The 25,999-nt window shown below is 47.0% G+C and overlaps 1 protein-coding gene across 1 annotated transcript in view; it reads left to right on the top strand.

Moving 5' to 3' along the window:
* Positions 1-2,920: 2,920 nt before the first annotated feature.
* CACNG8 (calcium channel, voltage-dependent, gamma subunit 8) overlaps positions 2,921-25,999 on the top strand; it is a 35,038-nt gene continuing 11,959 nt past the window's right edge. The window contains exons 1-2 of the mRNA XM_006868319.1: positions 2,921-2,933; positions 5,872-6,219. Of these exons, the coding sequence (XP_006868381.1) occupies positions 2,921-2,933; positions 5,872-6,219 (361 nt within the window). The remainder of the gene's footprint in view (positions 2,934-5,871; positions 6,220-25,999) is intronic.

Here is a 25,999-nt window from a genome sequence, read left to right as displayed (position 1 = left end):
CTTCCGTTTTCTTGTTTAATTGCAGGCGACTTGTATTCTCAATGAAACCACTGAGCCTAAAAGAACAGAAGAGTTTTGTCCAAGGTCAATAGTGGGTGAAGGGCTGGCATCTGGGGAGATGTGAATCCAAGACCAACCTCTACCTTGCTTCTCAGATTTGCTCTCTTGAATGGTTGTCCCTCTCCTTACTCACAGGTTAGTTTTAAAACAGACAAATCTGTTATTCTTAAAACTGTGTCTCTACTTACCCTCACCCAGACAGGTGTCTTAAGAATTACTTTCACTTAAACTTATTCCATTTTATTTTCTTCTTCCTACCATCTTGGGGAGGGGGGTCAGGGGCAGGTGGAGGGGCTCGAATCTACCTCTATTCCTTCCTTAAATTTAAGTAGGGGCTGATGTGGTGCTAACTACAGATTTCGGTGGTTCATGCCCACCAGCCGCTCCTCGTTCCTCGGAAACTCCATACAGGATCTCTGTGGGTCAGAATCTAAGCACTTTAACAAGAACAAGGGGTAAAGAGAAGTAGATAAAACACACATTTGTTAGTTAAACAGAAATTTTTCATGTAACAATTTTCTCCCTTTTTGGGAGTGGGGCAGGGAGGAATATTTGTCCTTGGTAAAGATCGGGAGAGGTTGAGCTTTCTTTTTTTGATTTTGGAAAAGGGGTGCGTTCCTGGGGTCCCTTTTAAAAGGCCCTCCCCTCATTTCCGGCCGCCGCCGACAGCCTTGGCTGGGCGCCTGGATCCCGTTGCTATGACGACCGGAAGAGGCGGTGGCGGCTGCGAGCGATGCTGAGGAGAGATGGAGGCTAGTGGGGGTGGGGGGGTGGCTTTGAAATGGGGGTGGGGTAGGGATCAGGGACCTGGGATGCGGATGAGACTGGGGTTTGGCATGTCCTTTATCTCTGACCCCCTTCATTCACGGAGCCTGGTCTCTCTTGCGTTATTTTTCTCCATGGCACCTTCCAAACCTCTCTCTGTCTCTCCTTCTCTGGGTCTCAATCTCTCTCCATCTGTGTCTCTTTCTGGGTCTCCCCTCTTCCTTCTGCAATCTGTCTCTCTGTCTCCAGGCACCTTCTGTCACCCAGAGCCTGCTCCCCTAAACCTCCTCTTTCCTCAGTTACTCTCCTGTTCTCTGTCTCTGGGTATCTTTTTTTCCCTCTCTAAAGCATCATCCTTCTTTTTAGAAGACCTTTTCCCTTTCCCCAATAGCTCGCTCTCCTTTCTCGATTGATTTCTTTCCATCCCCACATCTTTCTCCCCCAGCCTCTTTCGGTCTGTCTCTCCCCATCTGTCTCTCCTCCCCACCCCCTCTGGATGACTCTCTCCCCGTCTTCTTCCCTTCTGTCACCCACATTCTGGAACACCCCCCCCATCCTTCATTTCACCCTCACTTTTCCCCCAGTCTCTTGGTCTCTGTCCCCTGCCCTATCTAGATATTTCTCACGGTGTGTGTGTCTCCAACTTCCTTGTGGTACCAGTCGCTGCTTCCCCCAAATTTCTCCCTCCCTCTATTTCTGTTTCCCAGTCTCTGAGTCTCTCCGTTCCTCCTGGTCTTTCTCCCTCTTCTCTCCGGGTCTCTTTTTCCCCTCAGCTTCCTCCAACCATCCAGACCCTGCCTCCCCCAGTCCTCTCCCTTCCCCCCATCCATCTCCTCTCAGTGGCTCCCTTCCCCCTCCCTCCCTCCTCCCTCCCGCTCTCGTCCTCCAGCTCCGCACTTTACCCAGCGACACGAGAACCAAATTGTCTCCTCACCTTTTTTTTTTTTCCCCCCATCCCGACCCCCACTCCCTTGGGACCCGAGCTCAGAGCTGCCCCCAGCTCACCCTCCCACCTCGACACCCCAACACCCTCCCCCTTCTGCGTACGCCTCCTCATCTCCACCCCCCTCAACCAGGTCGGACTTCTGGGTCCCTTGCTGCTGGGGGAGGGGGCGCAGCGAAAATATTGGGGGGCCAAAAGGGTGTTTCCGAGGGGGGGGTGCCGACCGGGGGGCTCACCCTCCCCTTCCCAGTGCTTCGGAGATTTGACCTATCATTAACTGAGGTGAGACAGACCTTTTTCTTCATCGGAGGTGGGTGGATGTAGGAGTAAGGTTCTGACCCCCCTTCATTCTGGAGAATGGGGCTGCCTTTGAGCTTCTCTAGGTCCCTTTCAGATAGAAAGGGGATAGTGACCCCCCTCACCTCAAAAGATTTAGAATTGGGGGTCCCCTACTCTTTCTTGCTATGCTTCTGCGGACTTGAAGAGTCCCCCTCAAAGATAAACAGACAGCCCCCCAAATCAACAAGCTGCAAAGATCTTCAAATCAAAATATGCAGAATTTCCCTCCTTAAATACTCCTTTGCCCTCTCACCCTGGGTTGTGGGGGGCCCAGCAGGGGTAAGGAGTACACTCTGGGGTCACAGGCTCACCCCAACATGAGCCGGAATGTGCTAAGACAGTGGAGGTGAAGGTGCTGGTGGTGATGGGGTGCACATAGAGCAAGAAAAAGGCCCGGGATCTAGAGAGGAGGAATCTCAGCTTGTGGAGAGGAAAGAGGGCCGGGCAGAGGGGGACAGGGACTAGGGGGGCATGCGAGGGTCCTGAGTGTTGACCAGGGGTAGCCTGTGGTAAGGGGAGTATGTTAGTGGGGGAGGGAAGGCAACGTGTGGGCCAGTTAGGCCCTGTTGCCATGGGGACACCCCCTCCAGACAACCTTTCCCAACAGCCCCTCCTGGGACCAGACCCAGGCAGGGCCAGCTGATGGGGTGGGGTGGAGGGGCAGTGGAGGCAGGAATGAAACTGAGGGGGCCAAGGTCACCCTGTGCTGGGACCCAAGATTTCTCCTTCTTTCTCTTCAGAAGGTTTCAATGTTCTTAACTCTAGGATGCTCTGGGGGGAAGAAGTCTAAGGCAGAGAGTGGTGTTGGCAGGCATGTACGGGACAGGTGCGGAGAGGGAGGGCTGGGGGGGCCATGGAAAAAGGCAGGGTTGGGGGTGTGGTGCCCACGGAAAGAGGCAATGAATGGGGGGCAGAGTGGGAAATGATCCTTAACTGGGAAGAGATTTGTAGTCTTGTGGGTGATGTTTCTCTGAGGGGCACAATTCCTGGGGGCTCCTTCTACATTTTGAAGACGTTAGATGCTACGTTGTCTGTTCCGGCACAGATGAACTAGTGGGGAGAGGGCAGAAGTGGGGGTGTTCCCAAGGAAGGAAGTCCGTGGGGGCCATGGAGGGGGTTTTCCTGAGGAGAGGAGATGCTGTGAGCTAGAGTGGGTGGAGGAAGCTGTAAGAGTAAAGGGACCCTTTCGGATTTAACAGGAGGGAGGGTTGGTTCTCAGTGAGGTGGAGAGAGAGTGGGGTTGAACGGTGCTGTTCCTGAACTGGCAGGTGAGCTGGGGGGCAGGATCTAAATCTGAAGGGGGTGCTGTGTGTGTTGAAGGGGATTTGGAGGCAGTGGGAACTGGAAGAAAGGCAGAAAAGTGTGTGTGGGGGGGGTGAGAACCTACTGGGTATTTTCTTGGTTAGAAGTGAGAGTTTAGGTCTGAGATGGGGAGATTTCTGAATGGAGAGGTATTTGGGGGTCTGCAGGAAAAGAGCCTTAAGAATAGGAGGCTGTTTTTTCTTCACGGAGAAGGAAGTACTGTTCTGCTGGGGTTTTCTAAGTTTCAGAGATAGTCAGGGTACGATTCGGAAGCCTTGTAGGGGATTCTCCTTGGGTAGAAGACGTAGTAGGGGATGGAGGAGGGACGGTAGGAGAGGAGACAGTGGGGGCGCTTGGAGAGAATGTGGTAGAAATAGAGGCATTCTTCTCAATCAGTGGCTCTGATGTTGGCTGCGCATTTGAATCCCCTGGAGAGCTTTTAAAACCCTAAATGTTCAGGCCACACCCCAGGCCAATTAAATCAGAATTTCTCAGGTGGGATGTGGGGCAATCGGCATTTCTTATTTATTCTGTTCGAATTACAAAGCAGTTGCCTGTGAAGAAGTCAATTCTGGTTTGTGGAGACCCTATATAGAACTGTGCTCCATAGAGTTTTCAGGGCTGATTTCTATTTTATTTAGTTCTTTCTTTTTTTGCAAAGAGCTTGTCAGACCTTTTTCTCCTAAGGTACTTCTGGGTGGATTAGAACATCCAACCTTTCATTTAGCAGCTGAATGTGTTAACCTGAGAGCATAGGGGTCAAAGTGAGGGCCAGGGGTCCCAAGCCTGATAAATGGTCAGATGCTGTTGTTATTGCTGTATGTAATGAAGTCCACTCTGACCCATAGTGACCCTGTGTGACAGTGTAGAACTGCCCCACAGGGTTTCCTAGACTTGTCATCTTTATGGAAGCAGATTAGTAGGTCTTTGTCCTGCAGAGGCACTGAGTGGGTTTGAACTGCTGACTTTTTGGTTAGCGGCCAAGCGCTTCACTGTTGCACCACCAGAGACACTTCATGGTGGTGGTAGTACCATGGTTATTCTGAACTGTGTGAAGAGTGAGATAACTGTTCCCCCCACCTCTTTAAGTAGAGGACAGAGGGGGAGCCCTGGTGACCCATTGGGTTAAGCGTTCGCCTGCCAACCACAAGGTCAGTGGTTCCAACTTACCATCTGCTCCGTGGGAGAAGACCTAGGCAGTCTGCTTCTGTAATGCTTTACGGCCTCAGAAACCCTAAGAAGCAGTTTAGCTCTGTCCCATAGGGGTGCGGTGGCTGGCAGTGGGTTTAAGGAGAGGACGTAGAAGTAATTGTAGGGGAAAAATAGAAGCCCAAGGGCCCAGCCCTCTTTCTCCGTACGTGTCCAGTACCTGTGTCCACCACTCTTTCTTAGGCTTCTTACCCCAGAATCTCTTAGAGTTAAGAGATTCCAGGGACAGGAAGAAGAAGGGAAAAAACCAAGGCTCCCAGCTTGGGGTGACCTTGGCCTCCTCACTGCACATACAGTGGGGTGGAGGAACAAGGATGTGGTGGTGGTGGGGGATTCCTCAATTATGTAGGTACCTGAGGCAAAGTTGGGGAGACTGGGACAGCTGTTTCATGAGTTGAGGATATAGTCAATGAAGAGGTGGGACTTAAGGGCGGAAATTTTTGAGAGAATGGGTCTTCTTGTGGGGTTCCTTGAGGGAGGCATTGGAGGCTGGAGTGAGAATGGCTACCCAGATTCTATGAGCAGTGGAGTTGGGGGTGGGGGGTGGATAGAAAGACTAATAAGAGTGTCCCATGGGGCATATTGGGGAGACTCTGAATGGGATTAAGAGCCCTGGTGGGTTAGACACTGAGCTGCTTGCTAACCCTGGGGTGGGAAGTTCAAGCCCACCAGCAGCTCTGTAGAAGATGGGGTTGCTTGCTTCCTTAAAGAGCTGCAGTCTCAGAAACTCTCTAAATGGGTCATTTAGTGGGGATTGACTTGACACTGGTGAGTTCGGCTTGGGTTTGGGGGCACTGTGAGTTAAGCGTTGGGCTGCTAACTCCAAGGTGGGAATTTTAAACCCAGTGGAGAAAGATGAGGCTCTCTGCTCCTGTAGAGATTTATCTCTGGGAAACCCTATGTAAGGTCACTATGAATCCCATGACACTAGGTTTGATTTTTAGGTTGGAGTTGGTGGGGAGACTATTATGGCCAGAGGAGAGACGTTAGAGAAGATTTCTTTAGAGAAAGAGGAGGGGGCGCAGTTTGTTGAACAGAGGAAATAGATTTTTGGCGGTGGGAATGGGGGAGGTAGGTCTACCTTCTTGCCTAACCCCTGTATCTCGCTCCCTGGACCCCACCAGCCGGAGACCATGGCCGTCCTCTGACCCCCTTCCCGGGCAACAGCCGCCTCCTCCACGCCGCCCCCTCCCCAGCCCCGCAGGCCCCGGCCCCGGGGCCCCCTCTTCTGCCTGCGCTGTGACCCCCCCCAGCCGCCGGCACGGCCCCACCCCCGCTGCCCCGGTGGTGGCCCACGGCCCCCCGGCTGCCCGTGGTCAAGCTGGAGTCGCTGAAACGCTGGAACGAAGAGCGAGGTCTGTGGTGCGAGAAGGGGGTGCAAGTGCTGCTGACCACCGTGGGCGCCTTCGCAGCCTTCGGGCTCATGACCATCGCCATCAGCACCGACTACTGGCTGTACACGCGCGCCTTCATCTGTAACACCACCAACCTCACGGCCGGCGACGACGGGCCCCCCCACCGCGGGCCAGGGGGCGCCTCGGAGAAGAAGGACCCCGGTGGCCTCACCCATTCGGGCCTCTGGAGGATCTGCTGTCTGGAAGGTAGGGGGGCGGGCAGGGGGCGGGCGTCTCCAGGCTTCCTGGGGCTTAGGAGCTGCTCACTCAGGCCCCTGATGCTTTTCCTTCCTCTCAGCCCCCCATCCACGCCCCTCAGAGCTTTCCTTTACCTCCATTTACTCTCTTCCCCCTCCTCTGCCTCAGAGTCCCCCATTCACGCTCCTCAGAGCCCCTCATTTACTCCCAACCCTTCTCCCTACCTCCCCCTCTTCTGCCTCAGAGCCCCCATTCATGCCCCTCAAAGCCCCCTATTTATGCCCCTCAGAGCCCCCCATTAACGCTTCTTAGAGCCCCCCATTCATGTCCCTCAGAACCCCCATTCATGCTTCAACCCTTCTCCCTTCCTCCTCTGGCTCTCCTTTTTGGGTCTTCTGCCTCAGAGCCCCCCATTAACGCTCCTTAGAGCCCCCCATTCATGTCCCTCAGAACCCCCATTCATGCTTCAACCCTTCTCCCCTCCTCTCCTGGCTCTTCTTTTGGGGTCCTCTGCCTCAGAGCCCCCCACTCACGCCCCGTGCCTTGTGTCTCTGCCCTTGAGGGGGGCATTCTCACATCAGAGCCCTCTGACCTCCACTGCCCTTCATTCGCCCCTTTTCCCCTCTCCATCCAACCCCTTAAATCTCTCTCTTGGCCTTGTTGCACTTGGGGCTCCCTCTGTCTCATTAGAAGGAGCCCTAGTGGCACAGTGCGTTAAGTACTGGACTGCTAACTGGAAGGCCTGTGGTTTGAAGCCTCCAGTGGTTCTGCAGGAGCCTGATGTGGTTGTCTGCTCCTGTACAGACTGACAGCCACAGGAACACCGTGAGGTAATTCCACCTGTACTGCAGAGTTGCTGTGTTCTGCCTCAGTGCACCCCACTACACCTCTGGCCCTTCCTCTTTCTCTTGGACCATTTGTCTTTTGTCATTATTATTAGGGGATGGCACCCTTGCAATCTTCACATGTACAGTTCAATGGCATTAATTATATTCAGCGTGTTCAACCATCACCATTCCAGAATTTTCCCATTACCCTTCACAGAAGTTTGGGTGTCTCCTAAACACTGTGTCTGCCTTTTTGGACTATTTATCTTCAAAACAAAACAAAACAATCTCTTAGGCCCCTTTATTTACTTATTTGGAGTCCTAGTGTGGTGTTGTAGGATAAGCGCAGGACCACAAGGTGGGTTTGAGCCCCAAGGTTGGCAGTTCAAACTTGCCAGTCACTCCTTGGAAACCCTATACAGGGTGACTATGATTTGGAACTGACTTGACAGCACGTAACAACACAAGAACATTTACTTATTTATTAACTTTTTTATTGTGAATTGGGTGAAGGTTTTCAGAGTAGATCAGTTTTCCATTAACAATTCACACACATTTTGTTTTATCTCATTGACTGGGATCCTCACATCCTCCTTGCATTCGTCATTTCTGGTGCCCCTTCTTTAGAACCTAACACTTCTGAACTTTGTGGGTAAATGCTGCCTTTTGATCACTCCTGCCTAGTGTTCTTGTGCCTCTTAGAGACCTGTCTGTTGTTTGGCCTCAGTCCTGGTGTGACGCTGGACTGCTAACCTCAAGGTCAAAGGTTCAAACCCACCAATCGCTCCTCAGAAACCCTATGCAGGGTCACTATGAGTCAAAACTGATTCTAGGAGACACTGAACAACATTGTTTGTCTAGATATTGAGCCTTGGTAGTAAGTTCATTTTCAGACCTTCAAGCTCTATCAGTCTATCCGACCAGTAAACCTCGTCTTTTTAATCATTCTGAGTTTTGTTCCACATTTCACCCTACTCTATCCAGCATCTTTAATGTGGCCCCTTCCAGTGCAGTTGGTAGGGTAGCTGGGCACCATCTAGTTCTTCTGATCTCTGGGAGTTGGAGACTGATGTTGGTGTGGCTCAGGAGTCCATGGATCCATTGTTTCCAAAAATCTTCCATTCCATCACTCTTCTTTCCTCAAGGAGTTTGCACCTTAGCAGGATGCAGAACATTGTCTTTGTGGATTCTGTTACTGCTGATTGACCTTGTTGTCCCCTGAGACCATAGACCATTCATTCTGACCCTATGGAGTCCCTGAATGTCACAAATACTTTAACACTCTGCTGCTAGCCAAAAGGTTGGCAGTTCAAACCTGCCCAAATGTACCGCAGAAGAAAGACCTGGTCATCTTCTTCCATCAGATTGTGGAGTGGATTCTTACTATGTGACAGAATAGAAGTTGCTCCTGGAGTTTCCTAGACTGTAATCTTTAGGGGTGTGGTGCTGTGGCTCAGCACTGGACTGTAAATCACAAGATCGGCAGTTCAAACCCACCAGCTCCTTGGAAACCCTATACAGCATAGCTATGACTCAGAACCGACTCCACAGAATTTAACAACAATCTTTGGGGGGATAAGGAGCCCTGGTGGCATACTGGATCAGGTGTTGGGCTGCTAACAGAAAGGTCCACAGTTTGAACCCACCAGAGGAGAAACAGGAAAGCTGTGGCAGTTTGTACCTGTAAAGATGTCCAGGTTTGGAAACTCTATGGGGACAGTTCTGTTCTGTCCTATGGGTGACTGTGAGTCAGAACTGACTCAACGACAGTGGATTTTTTGGCTTGGAATCTTTAGGGGAGCAGATCGCCAAGTCTTTTCTCCTGTGGAGATAGATGCTGGATGGGTTTGAACCACCCACTTTCCAGTTAGCAGCTAAGCACTGAACCATTACACCACCAGAACTCCTTTCTGTAGGATCATAGCCATGGGTCTTGGAGGCTTGGTGTGGTGCTATAGGGTCAGCATTAAACTGCTAACCAGAAGGTGGTGGTGTTAGTGCTGTGGAGTCAATGCCAACTCATAGCCACCCAGTATAGGGTTTCCAAGGAGCAGCTGGTAGGTTTGAACCACCAACCTTATGGTTCACACCGACCTTTCGGTCCAGCTCATTATCCTGCAGTGCCACACCAGCACTCCATAAGCTCGGCAGTTCAAACCCACCAGCTGCTCCTCAGAATTCCTACACGGGGTTTCTATGAGTTGGAACCGATTTGATGACAACTTAGTAACAGTCACCATGGAACACTGGAGTAGCTCCACTTTGCACACATAGGATCGCGGTGAATGAGAATCATCAGTTCAATGACGACTAACTCCAACATCCTGATCCTACCCCTCTGAGTCCCTACAACCACCGTCTTCTTCATTCCTGCTTTTCCCCCTCTCTTCAGTCATTCTGTTTTTCAGACATGCTCTAGTTCTCCAAATTATATGCCATCAAGTCAGTTCTGACTCATAGCACGCCTGTAGAGGGTTTCCAAGGATAGGCTGGTGGGTTTGATCCTCCAACCTTGAGGTCAGCAGTCTAGTGCTTTATCTTACAGCACCACAGCATCACTCCCATTGGTTGTCTACCTCAAATTGTGCAATCATTGTCACTATCCTTCTTTAAGTAGTTCCTCCCCCATTAATGTAAGCTCACGGTCTCTAAGTTTCCTCTTTAATATTTTGAGTTCTTTTTGTCAATTTTGGTAACTCTTAAAAGAGCATGCTCAAGGCAGGAATCTTTGTTACTTAAGCTAAAGTATTGTGTGTTTATAAGAAGGTTTCAGGGGATAATTCTGGTTTAAGGTTCAAAAATTATCTCAGGGCAATAGTTTTATGGGTTCATCCAGCCTCCATGGATCCATAAAGTCTGGATTCCATGATAACTTAAAATTCTGTTTTGTATTTTCCCTCCTTTTGATCAGGATTCTTCCATAGACTCTGATCAAGATGTTTAGTAGTGTAGCTGGGCACCATCCAGTTCTTTATCCAGACTCTATGGATTCATAAATCTGGATTCCATGATAAATTAAAATTCTGTTCTGTACTTTCTTCCCTCCCCCGCCCCTTTTGATGAGGATTCTGCCATAGACTCTCTAATGAAGATGTTTAGTAATGTGGCTGGGCACCATCCAGTTCTTCTGTTCTCAGGGGAAAGGGGGCAATTGTTCATGGAGGTAATTAGATTTTTCATTTCTTGATCTGAAGGGTTCTCAGCTCCCCTGACTGACTCTCTTGCCTCAATTTCATTTGTATTTTGTCTTATCCTGTTTCTACCTAGATTCCTGTGTTTCTTTTTAGTCTCAACTTCTCAGGCCCTCGTCTCCCCCTGCTTCTTCTCCCCCATAATCCCAGCTTTGCCGTTTCTTACACCTCTACCATGCAGGCCTTAGACTGGAAAGCAGAAAGCAGGAGTTCCAGTCTTACTGTGTTTCTGACTCGTTGTCTGACTTCTGTCTTTTCACCTCCCTAAGCTTCACAGCCTGTGTCTGCATCATTAGGGAATGGGACTAGCCACTATCAAAGCTCCTTTGCCAAACCCATTGCTGTTAAGTTGCTTTTGACTGGTAATGACCCTGTGTTGTTGTTAAGTGCTGTTGAGTTGGTTCTGACCCATAGCGATCTTGTATAGGGTTTGTGAGGAGTGACTGGTGAGTTTGAACCACAGATCTTGCAGTTCAAACCAACTTTGCTGTCCAGCGCATAAACCCACAGTGCCACACTAGAACTCAATGACCCTACGTTGTTGTTGTTAAGTGCCGTCGAGTCGATTCCAACCCATAGTGACCCTATAGGACACAGTAAAATTGCCCAGAGGGGTTCCAAGGCTGAAAACTTTATGGAAGCAGACTGAAACATCTTTCTCCCATGGAGAGGCTGGTGGGCTTGAACTGCTGGTCCTTTGGTTAGCGAGCAAGTGCATAGTCACTGCGCCACCAGGGCTCCTTCCTCTAGCACCAAACTGAAAGTCCCTCGTGTCTCGTTTCAAAACAAAAGAAAAAGTTTTGTCATTGAGTCAATCTGCTCCATAGTTTTTTCAAGCCTGGGACTTACTGAGAAGATCACCAGACCTTTCTCCTGAGAGCCCTCTGGTGGGGTCAGACTACTTGTTATTGTTAGGTGCCATCAAGTCCTTTCTGACTCATAACGACCCTGTGTACAATAGAACGAAACACCACCCGGTCCTGCGCCATTCTCACAATTACTGCTACACTTGAGCCCATTGATGCTGCCACTGTGCCAATCCGTCTCGTTGGGGGTCTTCCCATTTTTCACTGACCCTCCACTTTACCTAGCATGGTGTCCTTCTCCAGGGACTGGTCTCTCTTGATAACATGTCGTAAGTACGAGAGACAAAGTCTTGCTGTTATGGCTTCTCTATGGAGCATTCTGGCTGTCTTTCTTTCAACACTGATTTGTTTGCTCTTCTGGCAGTCCATGGTACCTTTAATATTCTTCTCCAACACCAGAACTCAAATGCACTGATTCTTCTATGGTCTTCCTATTCATTGTCCAGCATTCGCATGCATATGAGGTTATTGAAAATACCATGGCTTACATCAGGTGCACTTTAGCCCTCAAACTGGCATTTTGTTCTCGAACACTCTAGAGAAGTCTTGTGCAGCAGATTTTCCTAACTCCTTAGTTGAGGGCAAACTGCTGGCCACACCCAGCCATGGTACCTCACACACAACCACCGCCCATCTTGTGTGATACAGAACACATCTCAGTGGAACTTCCAGACTAAGATTAGGAAGAAAGGCCTGGCAAGCTAGTTCTGAAAATCAGCCCGTGAAAACCTGTTTGATTACAACAAACTGGTCCTGCTGTGCATGGGGTCGAATTGAGTCAAGGGCCGGCTCACGGCAGAAGCTAGTAATAGCAAACAACCCAGCCATCAAGGAGTGCTAGTATCTCATTTAATCCTATGAAGTGGGTCTCATGAGCTGAGGTTCAGAGAGGCTAAGCCACTTGCCCACCATCGCCCAGCTATGAAGGGACAAGTCGAGAGAGAACTTCCATCTACCCATCACTAAACCCAAAAACCAAACCCACCAAGTTGGTTCCCATCCAAAATGACCCTCTAGGACAGAGCAGAAAACTGCCCCAAAGGGTTTCCAAAACTGTCATCTTGTCAGATGTTTTTTGTTTTGCCCCATGGAACCCCTGGCGGGTTCAAATTACTAACCTTTCATTTAGCAGCTAAGTGCTTTCCCAAAGTGCCACCATGGATTCCACATATAATAATCGAGTCAGTTCCAACTCATAGTGACCCTGTGTGTAGGGTTTCCGAGATTAAATAGTTATGGGAACAGAAACGTTCATCTTTGTCCCCTGGAACGGCTGGTGGATTTGCATTTGTGGTTAGCAGTTCCATCCTTATCCTACAATGCCACCAGGGCTCCTTGTAGATAACAAGATAATAAGAGAGATCAAGAAACACCACATTTAGGGTGTTTAATAGGGTGTATGGCTTGAAGAGCTATCTCTTGGTGGAAGGTGGATAAACCCCATGTGGCGCTGCAGGGTAAGGCCCTGAACCAAAGGTCGGTTTGAACCACAAGGTCGGCTGTTCAAACTCACCAGTTGCTCCTTAGAAACCATATACAGGGTTGCTATGAGTTGGAACCGACTCAACAGCACTTAACAACAACAACAATGCTTGAAGACAGGGAAAGTCCCGGGTGTTTGCGTGAAGTTGGAGAGAACTGAGTCCCCGAGGAGACGATGTTGAGTGCAGGTCTGAATGGAGTGGGAGACGGAGCCATGTGGGAACAGCCAAGGCAAAGAAAGGCCCTAAGGGAGCCACCGCCTGTGTGTTTGAACTCTTTTGGGGAGCCAGTGTCTGAGGCACCATGAGTGAGTGGGTCCTGGAATAGGAGGTATACTTAGAGAGGTACAGGATCCCAGCCTCACAGGCTCCTATGAATCCTTTTCATATACATTGCTTTTCTCTCTGAGATGGGAGCCATTGAAGGTTCTTGAGCTGAGGAGTGACACGGTGATGGTGGTTGTGTGCCATCAAGTCAGTCTGACTCAAAGCAACTCTGAATAGGGTTTCAGAAGCTATAAATCTTTATGGGAGTAGAAAGCCTCATCTTTCTCCTATGGAGTGGCTAGTGGGTTCAAACTGCTGACCTTGGAAGTAAAAGCCCAACCTGTAACCATTATGGCACCAGGACCCTTTAGGCTTGACATGAGCTGATTTAAGTGACAACTGGTGTTGTGTGGCCCGAAGACTAAGGGAAACTGGAGGTGGTTTATCTAGGGAGGGAACAGAAGAATTAGTGAAAATCAATGAACAGGAATTACCGGGGCATCAGAGGAGGAGAAGACAGCGGGGTTTGCAGCCTTAACCTTGGTATTTTGGGATGGATCTAGGCAGTCAGAATCCTGGTGTGGCACTGTAGGAAAAGCTCTGGATGGCTAACCACAAGGTCGGCAGTTCAAACCTACTATGTGCTTCTCGGAAACGCTGTACAGGATTGCTATGAGTTGGGACTGACTCAATGGCACTTAATAACAAGCATCCCTTAGAAATATTCAGGGTTCAGTGCTAGACCATTGCAATAAAGAGAATGTTGCAAGGAAACCAGTCGTTCGAATTTTTTAAAATGTCCCAGTGCATAGAAAAGTTATATCTACTAAGTGTGTAGTAAACTCACTGCTGGGAGCAACATCCTGGTGTGGTGCTGTAGGGATTAGCACTGGACTGCTAACCACAAGGTCGGCAGTTCAAACCCATCAGCTGCCCCTTAGAAACCCTATACTGGGTTGCTGTGAGTTGGAATCGATTCGAGGGCACTTAACAACAAGAAAACAACTGCACTGGGTCAATTCCAAACCACAGTGACCCTAATACACAAGGCTTCCAAAAATCTCTAACATAGCAGACAGCCTCATCTCTGTCCAGATGGTGGGTTTGAACCACCGACCTTGCAGTTAGCAGTCCAATGCCCAACCCATGTGAGAAGGTTGGAAATACTGTGGGAATTACCAAAATGTGACAGAGACACAAATTGAGCTTGTTCTGTTGGGAAAATGGCACCCGGAGACTTCTTGTTCCATGCAGGGTTTCCACAAACCTCTGATTTGCAAAGACCCGTGATGTCTGTGAAGTGAAACAGTGCAGACTGTCCTGTGCATTGTAGGCTGTTTAGCAGTATCCCTGGTCTCCTCCCACTAGATGCCAGTATCCCTCCTTCTCCTCCAGCTGTGACAACAGTGGGGGGAGGGGGGGAGAGGGGGAGTAAACCGCTGACCTTGTGACTAGCAGCCCAACATTTAATTCTCTGCACTACCAGGACTCCTAATCTGATCTCTGCTTACCTATTGCATTGTAAGGAGGGAGATCAGGAGCTTGATTTTGGGTATGTCAAACTTCAAAGTCTGAAGTCAAACCAATCTCTGTGGAGTCAGTTCTGACTCATGGCGCCCCCATGTGTGTCAGAGTGGAACTGCGTGCTGCAGAGTTTTCAGTGGCTGGTTTTCTGGATGTCGATCACCAGGTCTTTCTTCCTGGGCACTTTTTTTTTTTTTTTTTTCAAACCACCAATCTTCTTGTGAGTAGTCAACTGGCTGATACTATTCATTTGCTCCACCTAGGGATAAGTTGACAGTTTAAGGCCACCTGTTGCTCAGCAGGAGGATAGGCTTTGCTCTTTTTGCTTAAAAAGCTAAGTTTTTTGTTTGTTTGTTTGTTTTTGTTTTAAAGCCTTGGAAACCCTATACAGTGTCACTTTGAGTTGTAACTGACTCTATGGTTCTTAACAGCAACAACAATGGACTAGTTCTAAGGAGCCCTGGTACCATAGTGAGGTATACATTGGTCTGCAGTTTGATTCCACCAGCTGCTCCAAAAGGGAAAGATAAGACTTTTTGCTCCTTTAAGGGTTTACAGCCTCTAAAGCCATATACAAGTAACTCTGGTAGCGTAGTGGTTACAAATCGGGCTGCGAGCCGCAAGGTCAACAGTTCGAAACTACCAACTGTTCCGCGGGAGAAAGATGGGGCTTTCTGCTCCCATAAAGATTTACAGCCTCGGAAACCCGGTTGGTTGGTTGGTTGGTTATGTGCTGTGGAGTCGTCGGTTCTGACTCTGGCACATAACAACAACAACAACAACAAAGCCCTATACAGAGCCCTGGTGTGGCACTGTGGGTTAATGCGCCAGGCGGCAAAGCTTTTGAACTGCAAGGTTGGTGGTTTAAGCTCACTAGCTGCTCCTCAGAAACCCTATACAGGGTGGCTATGGGTCAGAATTGACTTGATAGCACTTAACAACAAAGCCCTATACAGGGTCACTATGAGTTGGAACCAATTTGACGGCATGTGGCAGCATGTAGTGATTTTACTCTCAACAATATGAGGTTGCCAGGAGTCAAAATCAACCCAAGTAGGAATCAGCTCATTGAAAACTAATGACACTAACCAAGAGGTTGACAGTTCAAAGCCACCCAGAGATGCCTAGGAAGAAATGTCTGGCAATCTCATTATAAAAGATTATATTGGTTAAAAACCCAACGGAATTGGTTAAAACCCCACAAGTTACAGTTCTGCTCTGTAACTTGTGGGGGCAATGTAAGTCTGAATTAACTTTACAACAAGTGGTTTAGTTTTGGTTAGGAGCCGAGTGCTTTACCATTTATACAACCCAGAGTCCTGATGAGGTGCTGTACTGCAAGGCTGGCAGTTGAAACACACCAGCTGCTCGTTGAGAACCCTATACAGGGTCGATATGAGTTGGAACCGATGCCACGGCACTTAACAACAACCAGGACCACCCAGAGACTGTTAAACACAAGATATCTATTAAACTATGCCTGGTATTAAATGGCGATGATATTAGTAATATCACCTAGGACTGGGACCAGCAAACTTTTTCTGTGAAAGACCCAACAGTAAATATTTTGGGTCTTTGGACCCTACATTCTCTACCGCAACAACTCATTAAGGGGGTCACAGAGCACACATAGCTTCCAATAAGCATGACTGTGTTCCAATAAAGCTTTATTTATAAACAAAAGGTCCCTAGGTGGCTGGCAAGGAGCCATGGTGGTCTGCTAATTGCGAGGCTGGCAGTTCAAATCCACTAGACGGATTGGATTGCACTTAGCATCAGCAACTAACCTAAAAGTTGACTGTTTGAATCCACCCAGAGGTGCTACAGAAGAAAGGCTTGGCTGTTTGTAATGATTACAGCTAAGAAAACCCTATACGGCACAGTTCTCTGTCATATGTTGTTGTTAGGGGCCATCAAGTCGGCACCAACTCAGAGCACCCTTATGCACAGCAGAAGGAAACACTGCCCGATCCTGGGCCAACCTCACTACTGTTGCCATGCTTACTACTGCCACTTGGCCAATCCATCTCGTTGGGGGTCTTCCTCTTTTTCTCTGACCCTCCACCTTACCAAACATGATATTCTTCTTCAGCGACTGGTCCATCCTGACCAGTCGCTGAAGTATGAGAGATGAAGTCTGGCCATCCTGGCCTCCAGGGGGCGCTCTGACTGCATTTCTTCCAACACAGATCTGTTGGTTCTTTTGGCAGCCCATGGCACTTTCAATATTCTCCTCCAACACCATAACTCAAATGGATCAATTCTTCTACGGTCTTCCTTATTCACTGTCCAGCTTTCGCATGCATATGAGGCTATTGAAAATGTGGGGCTGCTGTAAGTCAGAACCGACTCACAGCAATGGGTTTGGTTTTGGTTATGGACAATGAAATTGAATTTCCTATAATATTCAAGCGTCACAGAATGCTAGTCTTCTTTGATTGCTTTTTTCCTTCTCAATAAGTAGAAAAATATAAAATCTATTCTTTGCTGGATTTGGCCCATGGGTTATAGTTTGCTGGGCCCTGATTTATGTTGTTGTTGTTGAGTGTTGTCAAGTCGGTTCTGACTCATAGCGACCCTGTCTAGGGTTTCCAAGGAGCAGTTGGTGAGCTTGAATGGCCAACCTTGTGGTTCAAATGGCCTTACAGTCCAGTATATGGCCTGCATTCCCATACAAGGACTGTGGTGTGGCAGATACAATATATGCGTCTAAAGGAGCCCTGGTGGCACTGTGGGTTGGGCATTGGGCAGTTCAAACCCACCAGCGGCTTCTTGGGAGAAAGATGATGCAGTCTGCTTTCATACAGCTGTACAGTCTCAGAACCTCCAGGGCTGAGAATCAACTCAATGGTTGTGGATTATTGTCATTGTTGTTGTTTTCCTGGAGTTTAGTGGAGAGCCTGGGCTGCTCTCCACTAAATGTGGAATTTCGTTGGCATCTGGATCAATGAGGGTACCCAGAGTATGAATGGAGACAGAAAACAAATGAAAACGAACTAGCTTATGGGACGAGCCAGAGGTCCCTACCCGTGACTGTTGGGGACAAGATGATCCCGTCTTGGAGAGAGACCCCATGTGACAGAGGAGAGCTGCCCCACAGGCTGTCTAAGGTTGTACTCCTCACGGAAAGAGGAAAGAGGAAAGAGGACGCTTCATCTTTCTCCCAAGGAGTAGCTGATGTGTTCAAACCACCCACCTTTTGGTCAGCATCCCAGTGCCTACCACTGCGCCACCCAGATTCCTGTGAGACAAAGGCAAACCACTATTAAAAATTCAGGCCTGGTGCCCAGCTACCATTATGAAGTGTGTTTTTTTTTAAAGAAAAAATTTAGTGTGATTTGGGTGAAAGTTTAGAGCGCAAATTGGTTTTCCATTCAGCATTTCATGCACATTTTGTTTGGTGACATTGATTGCAGCCCTCACAATGTAAAGGTCTGTTTCTACTTCCTCCCTCTGGTTACTGTCTCCATCCTCCTTCTTTCCTAACCCATCTTGCCTTCTGGGCAAGCTTTTCCCTGGTCATCTCCTATGGCTGGTTGTTCTAGTGTTTGGACAAAAGTGGAGATATGGGGGAGGGGAGGGAGTTCAGTTCCAAACCTGAAGGGTACCTAAGATCCAGCAGTCTCTATCACGTCAGTAAGCCTGGTCTTCTTTCTGATTTTGAGTTTTGTTCCACAGTTTTCTCCCACTTTGCCCAGGACCCTTTATTGGAGCCCCCTTTAGAGTAGTCTGCAGTGGTAGCTAGGCACCATCGAGTTCGTCTGGTCTCATTGTTGTGGCGGCTGAGATTCATGAGCCCCATTTGTTCTTTGGATGGATTGTTTTCCTTGTATCTTTGATTTTCTTCATTCTTCTTTGCTTTGGACAGGAAAAAAACAGTTGCATTTTAGAGGGCCACCCACGAGCTTTTAAGAACCTTGTTGTTGTTGTTAAGTGCCGTGGAGTTATTACTGACACATAGCGATCCTATGCACAATGCAACAGAACACTGCCGGGTCCTGGGCCAACCTCACAATCGCTGCTACATTTGAGTCCACTGATGTTGCCACTGGGCCAATCCATGTCATTAGGGCTCTTCCTCTTTTTCTCTGACCCTGCACTGTATCATTCATGATGCCTTTCTAAAACTCTAGTTGCTACTAAACAAAGTAGGATATATAACATTGTCTTTGTCAACTATGTTCTGCCAACTGATGTCCCCTAAGACCATTGTCCTGAGCCCTTAGGCCCAACGACCTGTTCCCTCAAGATATTTGGTTCTGGCTAAGATGTTGTCATGGATTTGACCTCTATTTGCTGGACTGTATTCATGGATAGTTAAGTATTTGTAGCCTATATAAATGTTGTTGTTGTTGTGAAGTGCCGTCGAGTCGGTTCCGACCCATAGTGACCCTGTACAGGGTTTCCGAGGCTGTAAATCTTTACGGGAGCAGAAAGCCTCATCTTTCTCTGGCAGAACAGCTGGGAGTTTCGAACTGCTGACCCTGAGGTTTGCAGCCTGATTCGTAACCACTACACTACCAGAGCTCCTTAGCATAAATAAATACAGATGTAAAAATATCCTGTTAAATCTGTATTTACTCATGGGTAGAGTTGGAGGAGAATATTGAAAGTGCCATGGACTGCCAAAAGAACCAACACATCTGTGTTGGAAGAAGTGCAGCCAGAGTGCTCCTTGGAGGCCAGGATGGCCAAACTTTGTCTCTCATACTTCAAACATATTGTCAGAAGGGACCAGTCACTGGAGAAGGATATCATGCTTGGTAAGGTGGAGGGTCAGATAAAAAGAGGAAGATCCCCAATGAGATGGCCAAGTGGCAGCATCGATGGACTCAAGCATGGCAACAGTAGTGAGGTTGGTCCAGAATCGGGCAGTGTTTTGTTCTGCTGTGCATAAGGTCACTATGGGTCAGAACCGACTTAATGGCACCTAACAACAACAACAACAACAACGAAAGTCCCATTCACCTTCCCACACCTGTTCAGCCTTTGTGTTTATCTACGTATCCACATATGTTGTTGTTAAGTACCATGGACTCATGGGTTTCCGAGACTGTAAATCTTTACAGGAGCAGAAAGCCTCATCTTTCTCCCGTGGAGCAGCTGGTAGTTTCGAACTGCTGACCTTGAGGTTCACAGCCCGATTCGTAACCACTACGCTAGCAGAGCTCCTTATGTATCCACATGGAGATTTCTGTTATTACTGTCACTGCAGGACGGTGTCATTTGTTTTTGTTTCTGTAACAGCATTTGTTTTGTTACATTTAACTCTTACGCGCCTCTCAGTGTCTGCTCTGGTCATGTCATGCTGACCTCCCTCTCACTGTACATTGTCTTTGCCTTCACCCAAGTCTATACGTGTCTACTGGTGTGATGCTGTAAGGTAAACACTGGACTGCTAACCACAAGGTCGGTGGTTGAAACCCACCAGTCTTTTCTAGGAAACTCTATACAGGGTCACTATGAGTCTGAACCGACTTGACTGTGCTCAACACACACACACACACACACAAACCTTTTCTTGGCTTTTTATAGTAGTGGTCTCAACTAATATTTATCTTTCTGTGACTAACAAGTCAGTATAATGTCTTCCAGGTTCATCCACATTATGAGATTTTTCACTGATCCAGTATTCTTTAAGGCTGTGTAGTATTCCATTGTGTGTGTATGTATATATGTATGTACTGTTTGCTTATCCATTCATCCTTTGGTGGGCACTTACATTGTCTCCATCTTTTTGCCATTGTGAATAATGCTTCAGTGAACATGGGTGTTCATATACCTATACTGGTCACAGTTCGTATTTCTGTCGCCTATATGCCTAGGAGCTCGGGTAGCGTAATGCTTACGAATCGGGCTGCTAACCTCAAGGTCTGCAATTCAAAACTACCAGCTGTCTATGGGAGAAAGATGAGGCTTTCTGCTCCTGTAAAGATTTACAGCCTCAGAAACCCTATGCAGGGTCACTATGAGTCGGAACCGACTCCACGGTGCTTAACAACAACAACATATGCCTAGGAGTGGGTTTGTTGGTTCCTGTGGCATTTCTATTTCCAACTATTTACGGAAGCACCATATTGTTTCTATAGTTGTTACATCATTTATAGTCCAACCAGCAATGTAGGAGGCTCCCGGTCTTCCCAGGGGGGAAATGCAGACCGGAATTTCAAATTCTCAGGGAATCCAGACTTTCTGGAGCCAGGGAGGCTGTCTGAACCCCCAAAACTCTTGACCTGAGATAATCTTTAAACCTTAAATGAAAAATAATCTTAAAGGCAAACAATATTTAAGTTTAGTTAGTAGACATCGTCCACCTTGAGCATTGTGCTCGCTTAAGAACTATCTATATGGGATAGAATTGACAACAGTAACTTAGGAAGATGAGGCAGGAAACTTAGTGGGCAGTGAGTTTATGCCAACGGGGGAGGAACGGTTCAGAAAAGGAAGGTGAGAATGTTTGTACAACACATTCCAGTCAGTCACTGGATTATATCTGTAGAAGCTTTTGAATGGTGTATGGTTTGCTGTTTCCGTCAAGATTTACTTTCTTAGAAACCTTGTATTTCCCAGGATGGCTGTGTGTTGGAATTGACCACACAGCTGTGAGTTTTGTTTGTTGTGCATAAGGAGCCTGGTGGTGCACTGGTTAAGTGCTCAGCTGCTAATGGAAAGGTTAGCAGTTTGAGGTCAGCAGCTGGTCCACAGGGGAACGAACGATCAGGCCGTTCCCATAAAGATGTCTGGTCTCAGAGTCCCTGGGGAGCAGTTCTCTTCCGTCCTATGAGTCGGGATCAAGTTGCTAGCACTGGGTTTTGGTGGTTCGCTGTGTGTGTTCTCCATTACAACAAGAACAACAAGATAATAATAGCAATCAGTAATGAAGAGACCAGAGAGACAGGAAAGAATGCTGAGAAAGGGGCGGTCACTGAAGGTGGAAAAAGCAAGCAAGTGGAAACCAAAGAAAGTAAATGTTTCCAGGAAGACGTGCCAGAAAGCTGACTTTATGAATTACTGCCATAGGCATTCAAGCTCTTCAGGTACATCCTGTATACTAGGGTGTCGGCTCTAGGTGAGAGGAAGGCTTTCTGTCTGTTAGCTCTGGAGGAAGAACCTCGTCTGTTCAGTTTCTTGGTTCCTTAGAGAGCTCGGTGTGTTTGGCATCAATCTTCCCTCATCTGAATCTGATCCTTTTATATTTTGTAAAAGACTAACTCCAGACACAAGCTACACTAATCCTACCTCGTTAGCATAACAAAGGCAACCTGGTCCCAAATGGGATTATAATGCAGCATAAAACCCCATTACCTTTCAGTCATTTCTCACTCCTAGAGGTTAGGGTTTACAGCACACTTTTTGGAGGGGTGTTGCTGTTGTTGGTAAGTGCCAGGAATTGGTTCTGACTCACAGCGACCCTGTATAGGGTTTCCGAGGAACATCTCATGGATTCAAACCACCAACCCTGCCTTTCAAACCGACCTTATGGTCCAGTATATTATCCTGCAGCACCAGGGTGGAGGGAAGAAAAACACCATTCAATCCAGAGCGATGTTAGTATTACCACTGTGGATTGCCCGAAAGTGGAGGTGACCCAGCCTAGAAGGGGCAAATCCTCGGTTAGAACCTACTTCTCCATGTGTTCTCAACCCAGCTTGCAGACGCTCAGCCCCACCTTCTCAGAGTCAGGGGCTCTCTGCCATCATCTGCTGGTTAGAAGCTTTCAGACCAGTTGAGTGAGATGCTCAAACCCACATGCTGCTGCTTAGGACAACGATGAGGCTTTCTGTTCCTATGAAGACTGACAGCCTTATATATGGAAACCCTATACAGGGTCGCTATGAGTCAGCATGGAAACAGTGGCAGTGAGTTTTTTTTGTTTGTCTCCAACCCATCAGCCACTCCTGAGGAGAAAGATGTGGAAGTCGGCGTCTGAAAAGATTTACAGCTTTGGAATACCAGTATCGGAGAAGCGTGTAATCCACCAGGGTAGGACAAACTAACAGACAGGTGGTGGAACTACTGTCGTTGTTATTTGGAGCTGTCCAGATCTTGTCAGTGCTGAATCACAGTGAACTTATGCACAACACATGAGACACTGCCCAGTTCTGCGCCAGCCTCACAATTGTTAGGTTTGATCCCATTGTGTTGCCGCTGTGCCAACCCATCTCCCTCATTTTTGCCAACATTCCACTTTCCCTGGACTCCTGGTGTGGCTCTACAGGATCAGCACTGGACTGTGAACCACTAGATCAGGAGTTCACACCCACCAGCTGCTCCTTGGAAACCCTATACCAGGTTTATGGGAGCAGACAGCCTTGTCTTGGTCCCACAGAGGCTGATGGGTTTGAACTGTCAACCTTTTGGTTAGCAGCACAGTGCTTAACCCACTGCAACACTTCACAGTTCTCACTGGGCTTAAGAGGAGTCCTAGTGGTACACTAAGTTAAGCACTGGGTTGCTAACCCAAAGATCGGCAGTTCAAACTCAGCAGGAGCGAGATGAGGTGGTCTGCTTCCCTAAAGCTTTATAACCTTGGAAACCTTGTGGGACAGTCCTACTCTGTTCCACAGAGACTCTCTGAGTCAGAATGGACTCAACAGTAGTGAGGTGGGACTGATGTTAAAAAAGAAAAACTGGTTTCTGTAGAAACCAGTTCCCAGTCATCACAACCCCGTGTGTGTCTGAGTAGATAGAACAGTGCTTCACTCTGCTCCATAGATAAGGGTTTCAGTGGCTAACTTTTTAGAAGTTTATCTCCAGATCTTTCTTCCAACTCACCTCTGAGTTGGACTTGAACCCATAACTTTGACTTAACAGACAAGCTCATTCACCATCTGCACCCAAACCAAGTGGCCGTCACATCAACCCTGACTCATGGAAACCCCATGCATATCGTAGTAGAACTGTGCTTGCTAAGGTTTTCAGTGGTTGGGTTTTTTTGTTTTGTTTTGGTGTGTGTGAGCTGGATTGTTAGTCTCCACTTCCAAGGTGCCTCTGGGTGGGCTTAACCCTCCCATCTTTCAGTTAGCAGCCGAGTGCTGAGTGTGTTAACTATTTGCAACACCCAGAGTTCCTTTTACCTGGTGTTCCTCTCAGCCTTCTTTGTATTCCTTCTTCCCAATTCTTCCCTTTATCCCCCTTTCCTTTCTTGCTTCCCTTTGCCTGTGTGTTGTTAGGTGCCATCGAGTTGGTTCTGACTCACAGTGACCTTATGCACAACAGAAGGAAATACTGCCCGGTCCTATCCCATGTTCACAATTAGTGTTACACTTGAGCCCACTGCTGCTGCCACGGTGCCAATCCATCTCATTGGGGTCTTCCTCTTTTTCACTGACCCTCCACTTTACCAAGCATGATGTCCTTCTCTAGGGTCTGGTCCCTCTTGATAATATATCCAAAGTATGATGGATGATGTCTTGCCATCCTGACTTCTAAGGAACACTCTGGCTGTACATCTTCCAACACAGATTTGTTAGTTGTTCTGACAGTCCATGGTACTTTCAATATTCTCCAACACCGTAATTCAAATGCATCAATTCTTATTCACTCTTTCTTATTCATTGCCCAACTTTCACATGCATATGAGGTTATTGAGGATACCATGGCTTGAGTGAGGTGCACTTTAGTCCTTAAACTGATACCTTTGCTCTTGAACACTTTAAAGAGGTCTTGTGCAGCAGACTTGCCTAATGGAATAGGTCATTTGATTTCTTGACTGCTGCTTCCATGAGTGTTGATAGTGGATGTAAGCAAAACGAAGTCTTTGACAACTTCAATCTTTTCTCCATTTATCATGATGGAAAAATCATCAGATTTTTCTTTTCTTTATATTGAGTTGAAAACCATACTTAAGTATGATCCGTAAAATAAAATCATCTTCACTTTCAGCGACTAAGGTTGTATCATCTGCATATCGCAGGTTGGTAATGAGTCTTCCTCCAACCCTGAAGCCATGTTCTTCTTAATATAATCAAAGCTTCTCAGCATACAGATTGAATAAGTATGGTTAAAGAATATAACCCTGGGACAAACCTTTTCTGATTTTAAACCACTTGGTGTACCCTGTTCTGTTTTAGCAACTACGTTTTGCTCTATCTATGTACAACTTCCTCATGAACACAATTAAGTGTTCTGGAATACCCATTCTTTACAATGTTATCCACAGCTTGTCATGATCCACACAGTCACAAAACCTATGTATCATTAATAAAGCACAAGTAAACATCTTTCTGATATTGTTGACATCCATCTGATGTCAGAAGTGATTTCATTTGTTCCATATCTTCTTCTGATCTGGCCTGAATTTCTGGCCATTCTCTTGTCTATGTACTGTTGTAACTGTTTTTGAAGTATTTTCAGTAAACATTTACTTGCATGTGATATTAATTATATTGCTTGATGTGTCCTGCATTTTCTTGGGTCACCTCTATTTGGAATGAGACAAATATGGATCTCTTTCAATAAATTGGCTAGGTATTTGTCTTCCAAATTTCTTGGCATGGATGGGTGATGAAAGATTTCAATTTGTATTCCATCAATTCCTGAAGCCTTGTTTTTCTGCCAATGCCTTCAGTACAGCTTGGACGTCTTCCTTCCGTACAGTACTATTGGTTCTTGATCAGATGCTACCTCCTTAAATGTTGAACATAGACCATTTCTTTTTTGTAGCAGTAACTGTGCAGTCCTTCCATTTTCTTTTTATGCTTTCTGCATCATCCAATATTTTGTTTATAGAATCCTTCAATGTTTCAAGTTGAGGCTTGAGTTTTTCTTCCATTCTTTCAGCTGGAGAATGCTGAACATAGTCTTCCCTTTTGGTCTTCTAACTCCAGATTTGCAAATTTCATTATAATACTTGACTTTGTCTTCTCAAGCTGTCCTTTGAAATGTTCTGTTCAGCTCTTTTACTTCCTCATTTCTTTCATTTGGTTTAGCATCTCTCTATGCTTGAGAGCCAATTCCAGAGTCTCTTCTGACATCCATTTTTGCTTTCCTTTTTTTTTTTTGCTTTCTTCCTGTATGATGTTCTTGATGTCTTCCCCAAACTCTTCTGGTCTTTGGTCATTGGTGTCTAATGCATCAAATCTGTTCTTGAGATTAGTTCTAAATTCAGGTGGGATGTGTTCAAGATCATATTTTCGCTCTAATGGACTTGTTTAAATTTTCTTCAGCTTCAGTCTGAGCTTTCATATGAGTAATTGAAGGTCTGTTCCAAAGATCCTGGCTTTATTTTAGATGATGATATTGAGCTTTTTAGTGTCTCTTTCCACAGATGGACTCAGTTTGATTCCTGTGTATTCCATCTGGTGAGGACCATGTGTATAGTCATCTTTTATGTTGTTTAAAAAGGATATTTGCAATGAAGAAGTCATGGGTCTTGCAAAATTTTATCATGTGATCTCCAGAATCATTTCTATCACCTAGGCTACATTTTCCAGCTATTGATCCTTCCTCTTTGTTTCCAGTTTTCACATTCCAATCACCAGTTAATTATCATGCATTGCATGTTTGATCAATTTAGACTGAAGAAGTTGGTAGAATTCTTCAATTTTATCATCATTGGCTTTAGTGATAGGGGGTCATAAATTTGAGTAATAATGGCATTAACTGTTTTCTTGTAGGTGTATGGATATTAT

The sequence above is a fragment of the Chrysochloris asiatica genome, unplaced genomic scaffold, assembly GCF_000296735.1.
Source record: "Chrysochloris asiatica unplaced genomic scaffold, ChrAsi1.0 scaffold00116, whole genome shotgun sequence".
NCBI lineage: Eukaryota > Metazoa > Chordata > Mammalia > Afrosoricida > Chrysochloridae > Chrysochloris > Chrysochloris asiatica.
The sequence above is the reverse complement of the archived record's forward strand: the minus strand, read 5'-3'. Positions and strand labels throughout refer to the sequence as shown.